This window comes from Talpa occidentalis, unplaced genomic scaffold (assembly GCF_014898055.3).
Source record: "Talpa occidentalis isolate TD23 unplaced genomic scaffold, MPIMG_talOcc4v2.1 talOcc4.2, whole genome shotgun sequence".
Lineage (NCBI taxonomy): Eukaryota > Metazoa > Chordata > Mammalia > Eulipotyphla > Talpidae > Talpa > Talpa occidentalis.
In genome coordinates this window covers 84,348,083-84,365,800 of record NW_023602073.1, presented here as the reverse complement: position 1 = coordinate 84,365,800, position 17,718 = coordinate 84,348,083, and the positions used below count along the sequence as shown (strand labels likewise).

The 17,718-nt window shown below is 34.3% G+C and overlaps 1 protein-coding gene and 1 pseudogene across 22 annotated transcripts in view; both read right to left on the bottom strand.

The window, feature by feature from the left end:
* Window positions 1-17,718, bottom strand: part of RIMS1 (regulating synaptic membrane exocytosis 1) — a 461,872-nt gene that overhangs the window by 61,344 nt on the left and 382,810 nt on the right. For 11 of the 22 annotated variants that reach the window (XM_054698919.1, XM_054698915.1, XM_037519958.2 and 8 more), the window contains one exon: window positions 6,606-6,841. The exons of the other annotated variants lie outside the window; for them this stretch is intronic. In XM_054698919.1, the coding sequence (XP_054554894.1) occupies window positions 6,606-6,841 (236 nt within the window). The remainder of the gene's footprint in view (window positions 1-6,605; window positions 6,842-17,718) is intronic. 22 annotated transcript variants of the gene reach the window in all.
* Window positions 1,724-4,672, bottom strand: LOC119253118 (protein SPT2 homolog; annotated as a pseudogene).

Here is a 17,718-nt window from a genome sequence, read left to right as displayed (position 1 = left end):
TCCATACCCTGCTCCATACACCCTGGTGTAACATAGAAAGAGAGGAAAATGCACAGGAACTTAATGTAACTGAAGGGTATTTTTTATATAGATTCAGACTCTCTACTCAGAGGGAATATGCATCATCTTCAAGTCAGTCACTGTAATTTTTTTTTGTTGATTATCCTTGTCTGTGTGAGAATTTTTTTTCCTTAATAAATATATACCTATTACTTTGCTCATGGCAATAGTCCAAAACTTTTGTGCTTAAAGCAAGTGGACAGTGAATGACACAGTTTGATCTATAGGAAAAAGATCTATAGGAAAAAGACACAGGAAAATGCTGAAATATGAGGACAACTTGGAGAATTTAAAGCATCTTGAGATTTAAAGCATTTTCATGGTAAAAAAAAAATACTGGAAATGTACAGAATATCTCCTATTAAGGAAACAGATTTTCAGTATATTTTAACCCATAATTGACTCTTCATGGTTTGAAAATTTTAAAAGTCCTGCAAAATTTTCATAATTAAATCAATATCTTAATCATTAATTTAATAAAGTATCCTGAGCTGTTAATGATTTAATAAATAGTAATTCTGTTCAAAGCTTAAACCACAATTACTTACCAGTTATGTATACGCTCTCACTCTGGGAGAACTTTGACCAATTTGTCTTTGTACTTCCTTGGTATAACACAAAAAAGGCAATAGGTATTTAATATTTTTGGCATTTTGCTCTATATGTCTCATTTATTCCTTGGCTCATGTGTATTTCAAGTGTTAATGGCTTTTATCTACCAGGGATGATATTTCTAATTTTGAAATGCCCACTGTGGCTTCTGTAGCATTGGAGATATATTCATTAAAATGAGATGATGTAAGTGAATACTTTCTAGTCTTTAAAAGCTGATATTTTACATTTATAGATTTTTTTTTTTTCATAAAAGCTAAAAGTTCTAATTAGAAACCATAATCTCAGAAACAGTGATTATCTGATCTAAGTTATGTTCTATGATGACCTGTCTTGTATATTGATGATGGGTTTCCATTGAAAGTAAAGAAAACTTTCATATAATTTTTGGATTGATATGAGATTATTTTTTATTTCCCAGGGGAGATACCACATGCACTTTTCAACATTTAATCAACATGCTGTTCCATCTGCCCTGAAAGTCATTCCCTGTGTTGTCAGCCCATTTATTTGTTTATGTTCAGTTCTTACCTCTACCAGGAAGCCTCTCAAGACTGCTTGAGAGAATGAATCACACATTTCTTTATGTTCTTTCTACCACTTTGACACTTGCATAAGTTCACTTTCTGAGATGGAGAATTTATATTCGATTTTCCCTCTTATATTCTGATGTGCCTGATAGCACCAAGAAGCTTGGGTTTAAATTCTAGTCCAATCACTTATGATGGCACCTTGGCCTAATTACTCAATCCCTTTATACCTTAGTTTTTTCAACTTCAAAATGGGAATAATAATATTGTAAGTTTGTTCTGACCAACAGAGTGAAATTATACACCTGTATTTAAATGTAAGAATATATGGGAAAATCCCTAGAAATGTGAATATATTAGTTTTATTCTCTTAGACACATGCATTCTTAATCAAACTCAGTTACTATATATCGAATAAGTTTTTAACTATATGCTTCATTGCTCAAAGGCATTACAGAATCATTGTTTGGAAACCTTCCTATTAATGTCACTTTTCTAGTTTAAAAAGTGCATTAGGTAATTTAGTAAAAGTGAATTAAAAATTTCATTTCAGAGTGGTATTCCTCCTCCTCATCATCCTCTTCAGTATTTCGATGTCTTTTGTAACTACTAGGGAAGGGGAAGTCTTTGAGGCCTTAGGAAGATCTTCAGCCAGATAAGGAAGGAAGGCTTCATTCCATTCTGTTGTCCATTGCTGGACTGGCTAATTATATTCTTAGAAGAACTTGTTTCTAAAAAAACAGTGTAAATGGACTTCAGGCAGGGACCTGAACTAATAACTCTTCATCTGGGTCCCAAGCTGTTCACTGGTCACTGGCCTGAAATACTGACAGTTCTTCCAGCTGTAACTGAGTCACATACTGATCGCCCAGGGCCACTAAGTGATTTCCAATGGGGATCTAAGCCACTCACTGGCCATCTAAGGTCATGTGGACTGCTCACAGGCTGCCCAGAGTTGCTTATGGATCTGTGAGAACCACCTGAGCCACTGATGGGTCACTGAGGACCACTGAACTGCTTTTAGGTCATCCAGGGCTACTTGTACTACTGACTGTGCATCCAGAGGGATTTAAGCCACTGGCTGGCCTCTTGATCCCATGGACTGATTACTCAAGTCCTGAGCTCTGGAGTTGCTATTCTGGCACCTGGGTATGGGGCCAGAATTAACTATTGGCCCAACAGACCCAGCACGGGGTTGCTGAGGGGCTGAGCCAGAGCTGCTGCCTGGCTGCCTGACACCTGGACTTAGTCTTACTGTGTGAGGTGACCACAGGCACAGGCTTGGAAAGCCTAGGAGGAGATTTTTTGGCTTTGTGCTCAGTAGCAGATCTCTGAGTCCCTTAACTGAAGACTTTGGGACCTTCGGTGAATAAGTTCTATGGTGGGGTTTTCCAATCTCACCAAAAAGAGGTCTGTCACGACCCTCATGAAGAGGGGGTTGAGAGTAATTTCTAAGTCCTCTTTTGGTCTTCTCTCTTGGCATGGATTTGGATGAAGACAAACGTAAATGTTTCTCAACGGCTGTGATGGTCCTGGATTTCTTCTCTGCAAGAGAGAGGGGAGTGCCTTGGGAAGAAGGATGCTTCTCCCTGGAACCTTTGCTGTTTGTGCCCACACTTTCTTTCTGAGAGGGTACCTTTTTAGTTGAAGGCATTCTTATATCTGTTTCAGCTTTCCTTTTCCTATGCTTTCATTCAAGGAATTATCACTCCCTAAGTTATTCTATAGTCATAGGCCACTCTATCATTTTCCTTACTACCTTAATCTCCACTGGTTCATACTGCTTTTTCTCAGCCAGTCTGAGAAGGTCAGTGAAGTTCATGAGTGGTGGGGGACCTCTGATTTGCTATCAGCTTTGCAAGGTTCTTATTCTTTTTCATAATCCTACTCTGATTCTGCTTGATTATATTTTAAGAATTCATCCTCTTCCTCTATCTTGCACTCTTGATATGTTCCCTGGCTAGTGTGGGTTTCCATTGTCTGCCTCTTCTTTAATTTTTCCTCCCATTGTAACCATGGAAATAATCCTTTGCCCTCTTGGTCACAGCTCTTGCTTTTTTATCATGTTTCAGCCCAATTCACTTTTCACTAAATCTTCTTTTCTCCTTTAAGACATTTTTTTCTGAGCTCCCCCTCTTCTGAAAAAAGCTTGTACAGCTGCTGATACAACATCCTTAACTTTTGGGTCTTTTTTGGGAGATTTCATTGTCAAACTGTATCTTTTAGGTACACTCATGACATCTTGTCCCTTGGAAACTATCAGGAGAATTTCTTTGAAATCATGTTGGCCTAGGTGGACTGATAGCCAGGTTCTCAGAGAGGAGTGGAGCTGTGTCTTACTGTGGTGCCCAGCTATGGTCCAAGAGCTATCATTTTTATAAGTGCTCACTAAGTATTATTTCTAAGTGCCTCACATTTCTTCTGATTATCTGTCATTTGCATGTTAGAAGGGAGAGAAACTGTAACCCAGTATGCATGGGGGTGGATCCCAAAGAGACTCATTACAAGAGAAGCCCTTATTAATGTCTTTCCTTTTTTACATGAAACATAATATTTACCTTGAACATAATATATTCTTTTTTTTTTAAAGATTTATTTATACAAGAACTGGGGTATAGGCCAAATGGTGGGAGGGTGAGAGGATTCGCCAGAGACAGAGCGGGGAACAGAACAGGCAGAATGATGAAATACACTGCTGCGGGGAGCAGTGGATGAGACAGGAGAGGTCTGCCACGCCATGTGAGATTCTCGCTGGCCGGCAGGGATCGAACCTGCACTGCAGAGGCTGTGGACAGCTTCACAGTGTGGCACTCAACTGCCTGCACCACCAGGGAGGCCCTGAACATAATCTTTTCTATTCCAAAGAATACTCAACTTGATTTAATAAGTAGTGATGCTGTTTTAATCCTCCAAATCTTTGATCAATTGTTATTATTAGAAAATATGTCTTAATTATCTATACTCCTGAAGGACCCCTGAAAATTCAACACTAGTGTGAGATAAATATTTTTTATAATGAAGACATTAAAATCAATTATACAATCTATAGTGTTTCTTAAAATTAGATAAATGGCAGAATGTTTTTCTGGGATGTTGGTTCTGGGAGAGATTTTAGGGAAAATTAAAAAAGGAAGAAAACTATCGTAAGGATTTGTAATATAAAAACTATGGTATGACTGAAAGGAAGCACTGGATGTTTAGAAGTGTGAAAATAAGAAACTTGTTTAAAGTGGGGTAATTTTCTGTGGTAAATTAATATTAAGGAATAATATTGGGTGAAGAGGAATTTGGGATTACAGATGCGATGGTCATATGCTTCTACAGAAGTAGAAGCAATAAAAATAATTTTTCTTAGAATGAGAAATTCTGGTTTTTGATGATTTCTCAGAAAAAATCATTTGCAGAAAAGGGAGAAAATCAGGTCATGAAACAAAGAGGAGTAAAAATTGAGGTTTGTTGCCATTTGTCATTAGCCTTAGAAAGATCAGTAGGAATGAGAATAGGCTATCAAATACAAGGTAAAATTATGATACAGAAAGAGAAAAATACAATTTATACCTGGAAAATTAACAGGATCACATCCAATCCAGCCCACCCATTATATAAAAGATGAGACCTAGAAAGACAAGTCAAAGTTCATCTACTGAGTCACTTTGAAACAAATTATTTTGTTTGCTTTGTAATCCAATGTCCTTTTGCTCCCACACACTTCAATCTAAATTCTGAAAATAGGGCTTATATTTTATGGAAGTTATAAACAATTCAACTTTTGGGAAGGTAGATAATTATTTGATATTCAGTAATGTCCATAGCTGGAATAAAAGTTAAACTGATAAAGGGGTTGGGGTTTCAATAACAATCATATGCACCTATCACCTACAAAGATGTGCCATAAGACTACTTCCTTTTTAAAGTTACTGCTGTGTTTCCTAGTGAATGTTAGAGAGGGAACTTACATTAAGGGAGAAATAAAATGAGAGAGATTGTGGAAATTTAAGAGAAGCAGCTAAGCCACTATCTGAACCTATAGTCTCTCACACAGAAAACACTAGTTACTTAAAGCGACTACAAAAAACTTTATTTCATGTAAATGATGAAGTATTTTGGAATCTGGTGGTGAAAGCTTTATTGATACCCTACATTATAAAGCACCATTACATCAACTCTGAAAAACAAGAATCACTATACCAAAAGCGAAATAACACAAATGAAAAATAGGCCCTACTGCTAAGGAAGAAACTTGACCCCCAAAATAGACCTTTGATTCTCCCTCACAATGAACAGCTCTTCTTACTGCTTGATATAGAAACAGATCTATCACAGAAACATGCTAGTTAAACTAGATTACTTTTCATTCTATTATCTTCAGAAAGAAAACTTCTGCTTAGATGGTTGTATGCACTAGTCCAATTATCAAATGGTTCAAATATTTTCTACCTGTAATTTGTCAATATGCACAGTAAAACATACAATTTAAAATAGGTTCTTTCCAGAATGCCAAGTTAACTAGAAAAAGGATTTTATGAAAGTTTTTTGTTATAAGTCAATTTTATGTCAAATTTTAAGTCATGAGTTTTGCTGTTAAGGAACAAGAAATACAATCAATGATTGAGGAGAAACAGGTACTGGGAATTGAAATCAGTTTAATATTTTACTTACCTTTGTTTTTCCACAGTAGCGAGCACACTGAATGACTTAATATGCCTAACCAAACATTACAATAATTTCAGGCAATTTTTTATATTTTATAATACAGAAATAACCATCCTCCCTTCTGCATTTGATTTCTTTTTCTACATACCTTGAGGACACAAAACTTTTAAGATTACAAGCAATAGAAAATATTTTAAATTCAATTTTCTTTTAAAACATTATTCTTTGCATGAATTCACTGACCCATTTTTTTTAAAGTGAAAATAACTGCTGGGTTTTTACTTGCAACACTTACAGTTCAATTATTACATTCATACAGGAAGTTTAAGACTATATTTCAAGTTGCACAACTGACCTTCTTTTCTATAAAAAATGTAGAAAAAGCCTAAAGTATTAGTAATTGTATTATGGAACATTTTGAAAGGGAGAATCCTGTTGCTTTTCTTGCATATAAATAAATTTGGATCTTTAATACTTCTTTGCATTTCCTTGCATATTTGTAAACATGGCTTTGATTTTAACTTAAAGGAAAATATTTGACCACATTACAGATTGACAAATGGTACCTTGTTAGACAGCTGCACAGAAAAAAACATTTACCCATGCATGCAACAGATTTCAAAGGACAGAAAAATATACTTGCTTTGGAATCAATACACATTACAATTTCATCATAAGCATAGCATGAAGATCAACCGTGGTTTCTCCAGCAACAACTTGAGCTGATTAAGATGAATTCACTTTACTCACCTGTTTGGCTTAGTTGGGATGTGCTTCTACTTCTTCGAGACACTATGGCAACCACTTTGGCACTCAGGCTGGATCTCCTTTTCTTTCCACCTGCTCCCACTGTACCCACAGCCGTGTCTGACTGACTGCCGTCATTATGCTCCAGTGTGTACATCTCTCCACTCACACTGGTGCTCTTCGTGATGGCTCTTCCTGAAGTCCCCATCCGTCTGCCTTGCATTTTAGGGGTAAATGAACTATATTTACAAAGTAAAAACATATATGCATCCATAAATTACAGGTCAGCACAACTGAAACTTTAAATCTAATCTATAGTGAAATAATCCAGGAAAAGTTTTAGGAGGAAATGCCAGTTAAGTAGTAGTCCCACCCACATCTGCAAATATACTTTAAGATGACATCTTTACCCTTCCAATATTTACTAGGGGTAGCTTAAAACAACACAATTTCAACACAGATTACATAAACCTTTCATAGACGGTAAAAATAAATAATGCAATCAATCCTATCCAAGGGAAGGTCAATGTTAATGACCAATTTTGTGAATAGTCACTACATTTCTTTCAGAGAAAAACTAAAATACTCAAATCACCAAGAGAAGTTTATATACACTCTTGAGGAAAAAAATACTATTAAAAATGGATAATCTGAATTTACCACATAAAGTTTAAAGAATGAAAACAGCATTTTTTAATTTTTTTTTTTTTAGATTTTCCTTGGTTCCAACCATTAGTGATCTCTTTTGGTATCTGAAACTTAATGCATCTAGGAAGATCATTGAACAGACCACAAAAAAATTTCAATTCCCTTCTCCCTGTCTCCTTTATGTTCCATCTCCTCTATACAAAATTCACCTCATTTTCCTCTTTCAGAACTTCACACTCACATGCTCTAGACTAAGCCTTCTCTTTTTTGTTATTTTCTATCAGAATTTACTTGTTTCTGTTTCCAGATTGAACTTTCCCAAATGAATAAATTATTTTCTAGAATCTTAGGAACCACTGAAGATCAGTGGGGAAAAAAAAATTCTCTCTACTTGCCAAAGTAAATGTGTGTCTGAGTTGGGGAGAAATAAGGCAGGCAAGTGGGAAGCTCATATTTTAGGATTCTTTGAATCTTTTAAATTTGCTGTCTATGCAGTTATGTTATCCATCCAAACTGGCTCTTCATGATCCATTGAAGATATGGCTTAGCAGTATATCTGATATGATCCTCTAAGTTTTATGTTTTTGCAACATATTTGTAAAAATTTACTTATGTGACTTATTTCTTGATTTGAAAGACAAAATACATTATTTAATATAGTTAGCATCTTTCAACAGTAGGACACCTAATAAGCAAGTCAGAATGAATCCTCATAGAATTAGAAATGAGAAAAAGGAGACTTGGGGTCACATAGCATGTTTGGGATCACAGAGAGTGGTTTCACTACAAAGGGAAATTGGTTTGGAGTGACTTCAGAAAGGTAGGAGGGCAAGATCATGGAGGGTTTAGATGCTATGGAAAAAAGATAAAACTATTTGGCTTTTTGAATCCCTTCATGGATTGTGAACTAAAAACTGAGACTATTCATATTTATATGAAAGAAATAATTTGGAGTTTGTAATCCCTAGCTGTACTACTTGAATTGGTTCACCTCAAAATTCATCTGATAATAAGATATTCATATTCTTTAACTATATTCCAATCATCTTTTCATTAACTCACAATTTTTTAGGCCATTTACAAATCTGATAATTTTGCTCAGAATTGTATTTGCTTTTTCGGTACATTAATGAAAACGACATTATACATGACCAGTGCAAAGCCAGTTCCAGCGGGGCTTATATTTCTAACTCCTAGAGAGCTTCTTTTATGGTAAATACTACATTCAATTTTTTCAGTGTCTTCGCCAACTTACTTCACCAACTTACTTGAAAACATTTCCTAAATCTTTCACCTCTGAAAAATCTAATCTAGAAAGTCTCTGAAAATCTAGAAAAAGTTCCTGCTTTTTCTGCTATTTAACTTGCAGAATTCTGCCAAAGAGTATGCAGGAATTTCAAGATTTCTCATTTTCACAGTCTTAATGCCCATCTTCAAATAAATACCTGTAACTGAAAATTCAGTAGTTTGTCATCTCTTATCAACCTTTCCAGAACACTAACCACAGTTATCCACAACTTCTCATTTTATCAAAAACTTTTCTTGTGATTTAATTTTACCTTTAAAGTAAGAATAAACTCATATACATCGTGCCCCTCCCTTCATCATTTCCATGAAGCTGGAATTTTATTAGAATTCTCTATTCATATTTTAAAAGTTATCCACCAAATTACTACTGTCAAATTCTGAACAATGTATTTTGGGTTATAAAAAAGTTTAAAAGCAAAGGAAAATGTCTTCTAAAATATTTCTATCATGAAAATTTATTCAATATGAACAAGGCAAATTCAAATTTTTTCATGAATATTTAATCATACCAATGAAACACTCTAAAATGTTTTCAGAGAAATTCTGAAAAATTAGAGACAGCTGTACAGCAAGTGAATGCTGGGGAAGGGATGGTTTACGTTATATTAAAATGATTTTGTGAGTTAGTGATACGATTTTTCTGCAAAAAATATTTTGCTTAGAAGCTTAAAAGCATTCCTATATAATCTATGGTCTATACATGTCTTCCTAAAGAAGAGTTGAAGGGGATTATGCTACTGAAAATAGTCAGAAGGAGAAAGAAAAATATATACAAAGTGACTTGTATGCGAAGTACAGAGAAACCAAACAAAGGGACAGATAAAGCCAACCTAAGAACTAACCCTAGAAAGCTGACTATAGAATTGTTGCTACCAAAGAGGGAGGCAAAAGAGCAAGGTAGGGGAGCACGATGGACTATCGTGGGGGACTATGGGTGCGTTCGTGGTATATGTGTTGTGGTAACAACAATGAGGTGGGAAGTCCTGTATTCCAATATAGAAACAACAATGTAAATCAATGCTATGTTTATAAAAACAAAAAGAAGAAAGAATCAAGAATCCAATAAGAGAAAACATTAAGGCATTTTCAATTTTTCTGCCTAATGAATTAAGGCAAGAGGTTTGGGGATCTAACCATCCAGTTTGATTTAATCAAGGTGGTTACTGTTTTAGCACAACTATGCTTTCTATTATTCTGTTTCTTAGCCTTTGACTTATTCTGTTCCATTGTCTAGAAAACCATTCTTACAATTCGGGTGCATTCAAAACCTTCCTCTCCTAAGTATCTATGCAAAGAAAACAACCATTAATTTGAAAGAAAACCGGCACTCCTGAATTTATAGCAGTACTGTTTACAGTAGTGAAGATATGGAAACCATCTTTTAACCTTCTGTGATTATATGTATTAATGATATTTCTTATAAACAGTATAAAACTAGATTTAGATTTTTTTCTTCTCCCTTTAGAATCTCTATAATTAATTGACTAGCCAATCCATTTGCATTTATTTTGATTTCTGCTATATTTGCATTAATTCATTAGTTTAGATCATTATTTTTACATGCTATACAATAGCTTTATTTTTGCATTCTATTGTTTTATCTTTATTTTTCAAGTTTAAGAAAACATCTAAGGCATACTGTGGGTGCAGAGTATTTTATTATGTGTGCTGTGTAACTTACTGGGATGCTAAACTGTATATGACAGACTGTTAAACTTAATTATCTTCCTGTAGGTTTTCTCTATGAACTAGAAGTTAATGTTAAAAGTTGTTATTAATATGAATGGTTGAATGTAAACTAGACACAAAAGTAGTAAAATATATAATACATATTCAAGGTAATGGATGTTTCCATTTATCAAAGAAAAGAAATTGTTTCTTATAGTAAGTAAGATATCTGAGCTAAGAGTGAAGATAGTAAAAACAGAACTTGGATGGATACATTGAATAGTAGAAGGTCTGAGGAAAAGTGATTTACCCCGGTTTACTGTACTTATAAACAGTAAGTCTGAAGAGTAAAAAAGAAAAGCCAAAACTTTAACTAACTGGCTGCATTTGATGGAAATATTTATAAGAAAGGTCTGTGCTTTTTTTTTTTTTTTTTTTTTTTTACTGACACATATTTTATCCATGCAAGATTAGAATTTGGTTTTCTGTTAGAACAACTCATTGATCTTAGAATATTTAGTTGGAAACAAATTTTATTTAATCAGAAATGGTAAGGTAGTCACTTAAGGGAAAGAGTTGTATACTTCATATGTAGAACAAATACCTACAAAACTGGCATAGGAAACTTGTCTAGTTTTTGCTCTATAGCTTATAAGATTTTTGAACTACAGGTAGTAATAAAGGTCATATTCTGAACTTGAACAGAATTTTGGGGGCCACAAACTAACAGGTAACATGGAGACTGGCACTGATAACACTTTGGCCCACATTGTAAATGACGCATATGACCTGTTGATATAACACCCCATAAAATTGCAAAGGTGGGAGGATAACCATATGTATTTACTGAAATCAAAGATGCCATCAATATTAAGATACATTATGTTATATATTTTTATATTTTTAAGATACATTTTGTTATGTATTATGTTATATATACATTATGTTATATATATTTTAAGAACCTAGGGGTCTACTATGACTCCATGGTATACCTAAAAAAATCATTTATTAAATATGACATGCTGCCAGTTGTAAAATATGTTAACTTCACATGTAAGTTACAAACAAGTGTGCATCTTAGAATCAATGATATTATGATAATAGACAATTTAGAAATTCAATTCAAACAAGAATTTTGTTAAAAGACTGATAAAGTTAAAAAATCATGAGCTCATTTTCCTAAAATAAACTAGAAGGATTTTATATTACTTTTAGATACATAAGGAATCATCATTTAAGGAAACAAACCTGCACCTTCCATTGCCAGCTTTTGAGTCACTATTCTAATGTAACATGGCTGGCACAAAAGTTTGAGAAAGAATGAAAGGATATGTTGTTAAAATTTCAGAATATAAGGATGCTTTGAGGAAAGGCATAAGAGGGAATGTGTAAAGAACTTCCTATTCTTAATAACAAATTTAATTAAACTCTATCTATCTATCTATCTATCTATCTATCTATCTATCTATCTATCTATCTACCTACCTACCTATCTATCTATCTTCAACCTACCCTAAGAACCTACGGGTCTACTATGACTCCATGGTATACCTAAAAAGGAACTAGTAACATAAAGCTTAAAAGATGGTGACAATACAAAGGAAAAAAGGGAGAAAGCACAAATAAACAAGATCATAAATGAAAGAGGAGAAATCACAATGGACACAGCAGAAATCAAAAGAATAATCAGAAACTACTATGAACAGTTATATGGAAACAAGTTCAACAATCTAGAGGAGATGGACAAATTCCTACAACTCTACAATCACCCAAAGCTAGATAAAGAAGAAATAGAACACCTAAACAGACCAATTACAAGCAGCAAAATTAAAATGGTAATCAAAAACCTCCCCAAAAACAAAAGCCCAGGACCTGATGGATTTACAAATGAATTCTACCAAACGTTCAGAAACGAATTAGTGCCAATCCTTTACAAACTCTTCCAAAAAATTGAAAAGGAAGGGATAATACCAAACACGTTCTATGAAGCCAACATTACACTAATACCAAAACCGAACAAGGACAACACAAAAAAAGAAAACTACAGGCCAATCTCCCTAATGAACACTGATGCAAAAATCCTCGGTAAAATTTTAGCTATCAGAATCCAACAATGTATCCATAAGATAATTCACCATGACCAAGTAGGATTCATTCTAGGGACACAAGGACGGTTCAACATCCAAAAATCAATCAACGTTATCTAACACATCAACAAAAAGAAATATAAAAACCATATGATAATATCAATAGATGCCGAGAAAGCTTTCGACAAAGTGCAACACCCATTCATGATAAAAGCCCTTGAAATTCTTGGGATACAAGGAACATACCTCAACATCATGAAGGCCATATATGACAAGCCAACAGCCAGTATCATTTCAATGGCAAAAAGCTGAAAGCATTCCCATTAAGATCTGGAACAAGACAAGGATGTCCACTCTCACCACTGCTTTTCAATATAATACTGGAAGTCCTAGCCAGAGCAATAAGACAAGAGAAAGACATACAAGGAATCCAAATAGGAAAAGAAGAAGTCAAACTATCACTATTTGCAGATGATATGATAATATACATAGAGAACCCCAAAAACTCCACAGAAAAACTAATTCAACTCATCAATCAGTTCAGTAAAGTGGCAGGATACAAAGTCAACACGCAAAAATCCGTAGCCTTCCTATACACAAACAATAAATCTGAAGATGAAGAAATAAAAAAAAAAAATCCCTTATATTACCGAAACAAAAAAAATCAAATGCCTGGGAATAAATCTAACAAAAGAGGTAAAGGACCTATACAAAGAAAGCTACAAAACACTGTTAAAAGAAATAGAAGAAAACACAAAGAAATGGAAAGACATCCCCTGCTCATGGATTGGAAGAATAAACATTATTAAAATGGCCATCCTACCAAAAGCAATATACAGATTCAATGCTATTCCAATCAAAATTTCAATGTCATTCTTCAAAGAAATAGAACAATTATTGATGAAATTTATATGGAATCACCAAAAACCCCGAATAGCCAAAGCTCTCCTGAAAAAAAAAAAAAGAAGGGAATGGAGGCATCACCCTCCCAGATTTCAAACCATACTACAAAGCCATAATCATCAAAACTGCATGGTATTGGAACAAGAACAGACACACAGACCAATGGAATCAAATAGAAAATCCAGAAATAAACCCACAGATTTATGGTCAACTAATCTTTGACAAAGGAGCAAAGAATATGCATTGGAGCAAAGAAAGTTTGTTCAACAAATGGTGCTGGGAAAACTGGGTCGCTACATGCAAAAGAATGAAGCTTGACCACTACCTCACACCATACACAAAAATCAACTCAAAATGGATTAAAGACTAGACATAAGACCTGAAACCATAAAATACATAAAAGGAAATACAGGTGAAACACTACATGATATGCCTATCAAAGACAGCTTTATAGACACATCACCCAAAGCAGTGATAGTGAAGGCAAAGATACACAGTGATAGTGAAGGTAAAGATACATCAAATTAAAGAGCTTCTGCACAGCAAAAGAGACAATAACAAAACAAAGAGAAACCCCACTGACTGGGAGAACATTTTTGCACACAACACTAATGATAAAGGACTGATCACAAAAATCTGCAAAGAGCTGATGAGACTCAACAACAACAAAGAAAATAATCCTGTCAAAAAATGGGCAGAAGAGCTAAAAAGAAACTTCTCTGATGAGGAAATGCAAATGGCCAACAGGCATATGAAAAAATGTTCAACATCACTTGTAATCAGGAAAATGCAAATCAAAACTACAATGAGATACCATCTTATACCAGTGAGAATGGCACAAATTAAAAAAACTAGCAACAACAAATGTTGGTGAGGATGTGGAAAAAAAGGAACTCTCCTGCACTGTTGGTGGGAGTGCAAACTGGTCCAACCACTATGGAGAGCTGTGTGGAGATTTCTGGACCTACTAAACATAGAGCTTCCATATGATCCAGCAATTCCACTCCTAGGTATTTACTCAAAGGACACAAACATCAACTCCAAAGAGCACCTGCACCCCTATGTTTATAGCAGCACTGTTTACAATAGCTAAGCTTTGGAAACAAACCAAATGCCCAAAAATAGATAAGTGGATCAAGAAGATGTGGTACATATACACCATGGAATACTACTCAGCATTCAAAAAATATAAACACATGCAATTTGCAGCGACATGGATGGCGCTGGAAGGGATCATGCTCAGCGAAATAAACCAGAAAGAAAAAGAAAAATACCGGAGGGTCTCACTCATAGCAGGAATCTAGAGAGCTTAAACAAGGGACCAGGAAAAAGAATAACTATAAGAAAGAAAATATCAAAATCAAAAAACAACTATGAACCAGAGACACTCTATGGGGGTGGGGGTGGGGAAAGGAGGGTTTGGGGTGAAAATAAGGGGGTTGTAATTGTATGGGGGATATAAAAATAAAATTAAAAAAAAAGATGGTGACAATAATGCACACTCTCACAATACTATTTACAAATGTGCTAAAAGTCAACCTAAATTATTTAAGAACTACACTTAATTTGGTTCAATACACAATTTACTAATCATAAATGGTGATTACAAATAGGAACTGCTAATCTACATTAAGAGACCATCTCCAGGCATCTGTCTTTTATTTTGTATTACCTAAAACACTAGAACTGATGATTGATAATCACTATATCATTAAATATCTCCTAAAGAGTGCCCAGGAACATACTGTCACAATAGGCGACTGTTAGAACTAATGGGTGCACCTAGTTAGATCACTATATTCAATCCCTTCAAACAGACCAGACCTTTAGAAGTAACTACAACTGTGCAATTCTTATTGAATTTCATTCATATATACATAACACATTTTTGGATATGTGAGACTATATATGAGACTGACGCGCTGCCTACTGCGCTAAGAAGGCACTATGTGAGACTATATATAAGTAGTCCTCAGTATTGAGAACTTACACATATTTTGTTAGTTTATCCCAAAGTATTGGATTTATTCTGAAATATTTAAAGTTTTTTGATAATATTGTGCTAATGGAATTTTATTTCCTGATATTTGCTGCCATCCCAAAAATAGTCGATTTTGTATATTGACCTTATAGTCTGTGACAGTGATACATTCAATTATTAATTCTCATAATTGCTTTATAGATTCTTTTGAATTTGTTTTTATACACAATAGCATAAATTGTAAATAATGACAATTTAAATTTGTTACTTGCATCCTTAGATTTTCATTTACATATTTATCTTGCTATATTCCCTTAGTGCCATGTCCACCATTGGCTACGCTGACTTGAATAATGCTGAAGAGAAGTCAACAGTGTGGTCTGAGTGAACTCAGGGGAAAGTATTAAGTATTTTACTATTAAATGTTTCTGAATTGCATGCAATGCTGTAAATCAATGTTACCTAAACAAAAAAAAAAAAAAAGAAAAAAAACATTATGTTTGTTGTAGGATTAGTATAAGTACAACATAAAAAATATTCTTCCTTTGCATATCACCTCTCAAATTCTCAAGACAGATGAGGGCAAGGGTTCTGTGGAAGGAACACTATTCATCAAATGTTTGGGATGAATACAATGATGTTATTCTTTATCTTTCCCTGAGGTGTTTCAATAACTTCTAGGATGTAAGGGTCTGAATATCCTCCTTGGAAAGAGGAATAAATGTCAACCATAACACTGAGTACTGTACCTCTCTGAGATAATACTTCTGGGAAACATTACTCTTTTCTCTGAAGCCTTAAGCATACTATAAGTGATGTAAAGAAACCCCTAAGCATAAGACTAATAGTTTGTTGTAGTTCTCAGTTATTGTCCTTATATTCTAGGAAATACTGAAGTCATTATAAGAGATAACCCAGACTTCATTCTAAGCAAAGCTAGCCACAGATGGCTGCCCAGAACCATCTGTCAGATATATGCAGTGTGATGCAGGAGTAATGCTTAACAGCAACTTAGGTACTTTCCTAAGTGGAAACCAAAGTGTGGAGAAAACTCACTGGAAATGAAGATAGGGAAGCCCATGAGTGTGACAATGGAAACAGAATTTATAAATTTATGATAGGAGGATAGATAGGTAGATAGATATACATACATACATAGACACAGGTGTTATTATTATAACTGAAAACAGCAATGAGGAGGAGACATTATCCTGATAAAAGAATTCTCTGAATGGTTATACTTTAAAGTAGCTTAGGAAAGTCTCTCTTATTGGCAATGTTCTCTATAGTCTTCTGGCTGCTTGTTTCATTCTGCATCTTTTTATATTTTTGCTTCCTTTAGAATGGTATGTGATTGACTGACATTCTAGTATGAGGCACTAGTTAGGGTTGATAGAAAGGTACCCACTGGAACCTACCATGTGATTATGCAACGAAAAGTATTATAAATCTGCCCAAGAAATTTTCTGTATCTGTGTGTGAATTCTTAATTTTAATTACATCAAAACATATAAGGCTCATCTAAATGTTTAATTGAGATTGTTAAAAATATGTGCTATATATCTCATTATAATGACTTGCTTTACATACTAAGAATCAAAATTCTTTAGTTCCATCATCAAGCTTACAGTGTTAATTTAACCGACAGTAACTAATATTTTTACCAAGTGTAGGAACAGTTACTAGTACTATAATAGAAAGAGAGCAGACCCGAATCTCAAATATGACAAAAGATAGTGGAGGACATAGTGAGTGCAAGTGAAAGAAAGTTGCGGGATGCAGAATTTTGAAAAAAGGAGGAGTAATACATATATATTAGGAAATACATTAATAAAGTTAATAAGCATATGTAGTACTAAGTAAAGAACTGAAAATACATACAAGCATTATATATATGATGTTCTGGTACTATTCCTAACCAGTAATGAGAGCGTCTACAAATACACAGTTCTGTAGAACTTGATTTTTCTGTGTAGACTTTCATTCATTCACTTATTCACCAGTCATTTTTTGGATACCTGTTATATGCAGGTACACACTTGACAACTATATGGGGTAAAGTAAAATAGGTATGATACCTGGGTTACAGGTTTTAAGTGGACCTTAATATATATTAATAGTACAGGTATATATTCTTCTAAAAAATGAGAACCATACCTGCCACCTACCTCAAAAGGACTGTGTGAGATGTGTTTTGAAAGTACAGAGAGCTATTCATAACTATAACTCAGTTATCCATACATGCAATGAAGTCTTCAATGAATTATTTCACACTTTTAAAAAGCCAGTCTTATATGTCTTACAAGCCAGATGACTACCATACAGTAAGGCACAATACCTTTCAGAATTTAGACTTTGATAATGAGTATTTTTCCACTTATTGTGATCTATAATGCACTGGATCCATTAAAGTATTGGCTTTGAGTAGTTCAATTTTGCAAGGATAGAGGTTTTCAAAGTCATTCATAGGGACTGTTGGTGTACTGATGAACCTTACTATCTCCAAGAATTGCTAAGC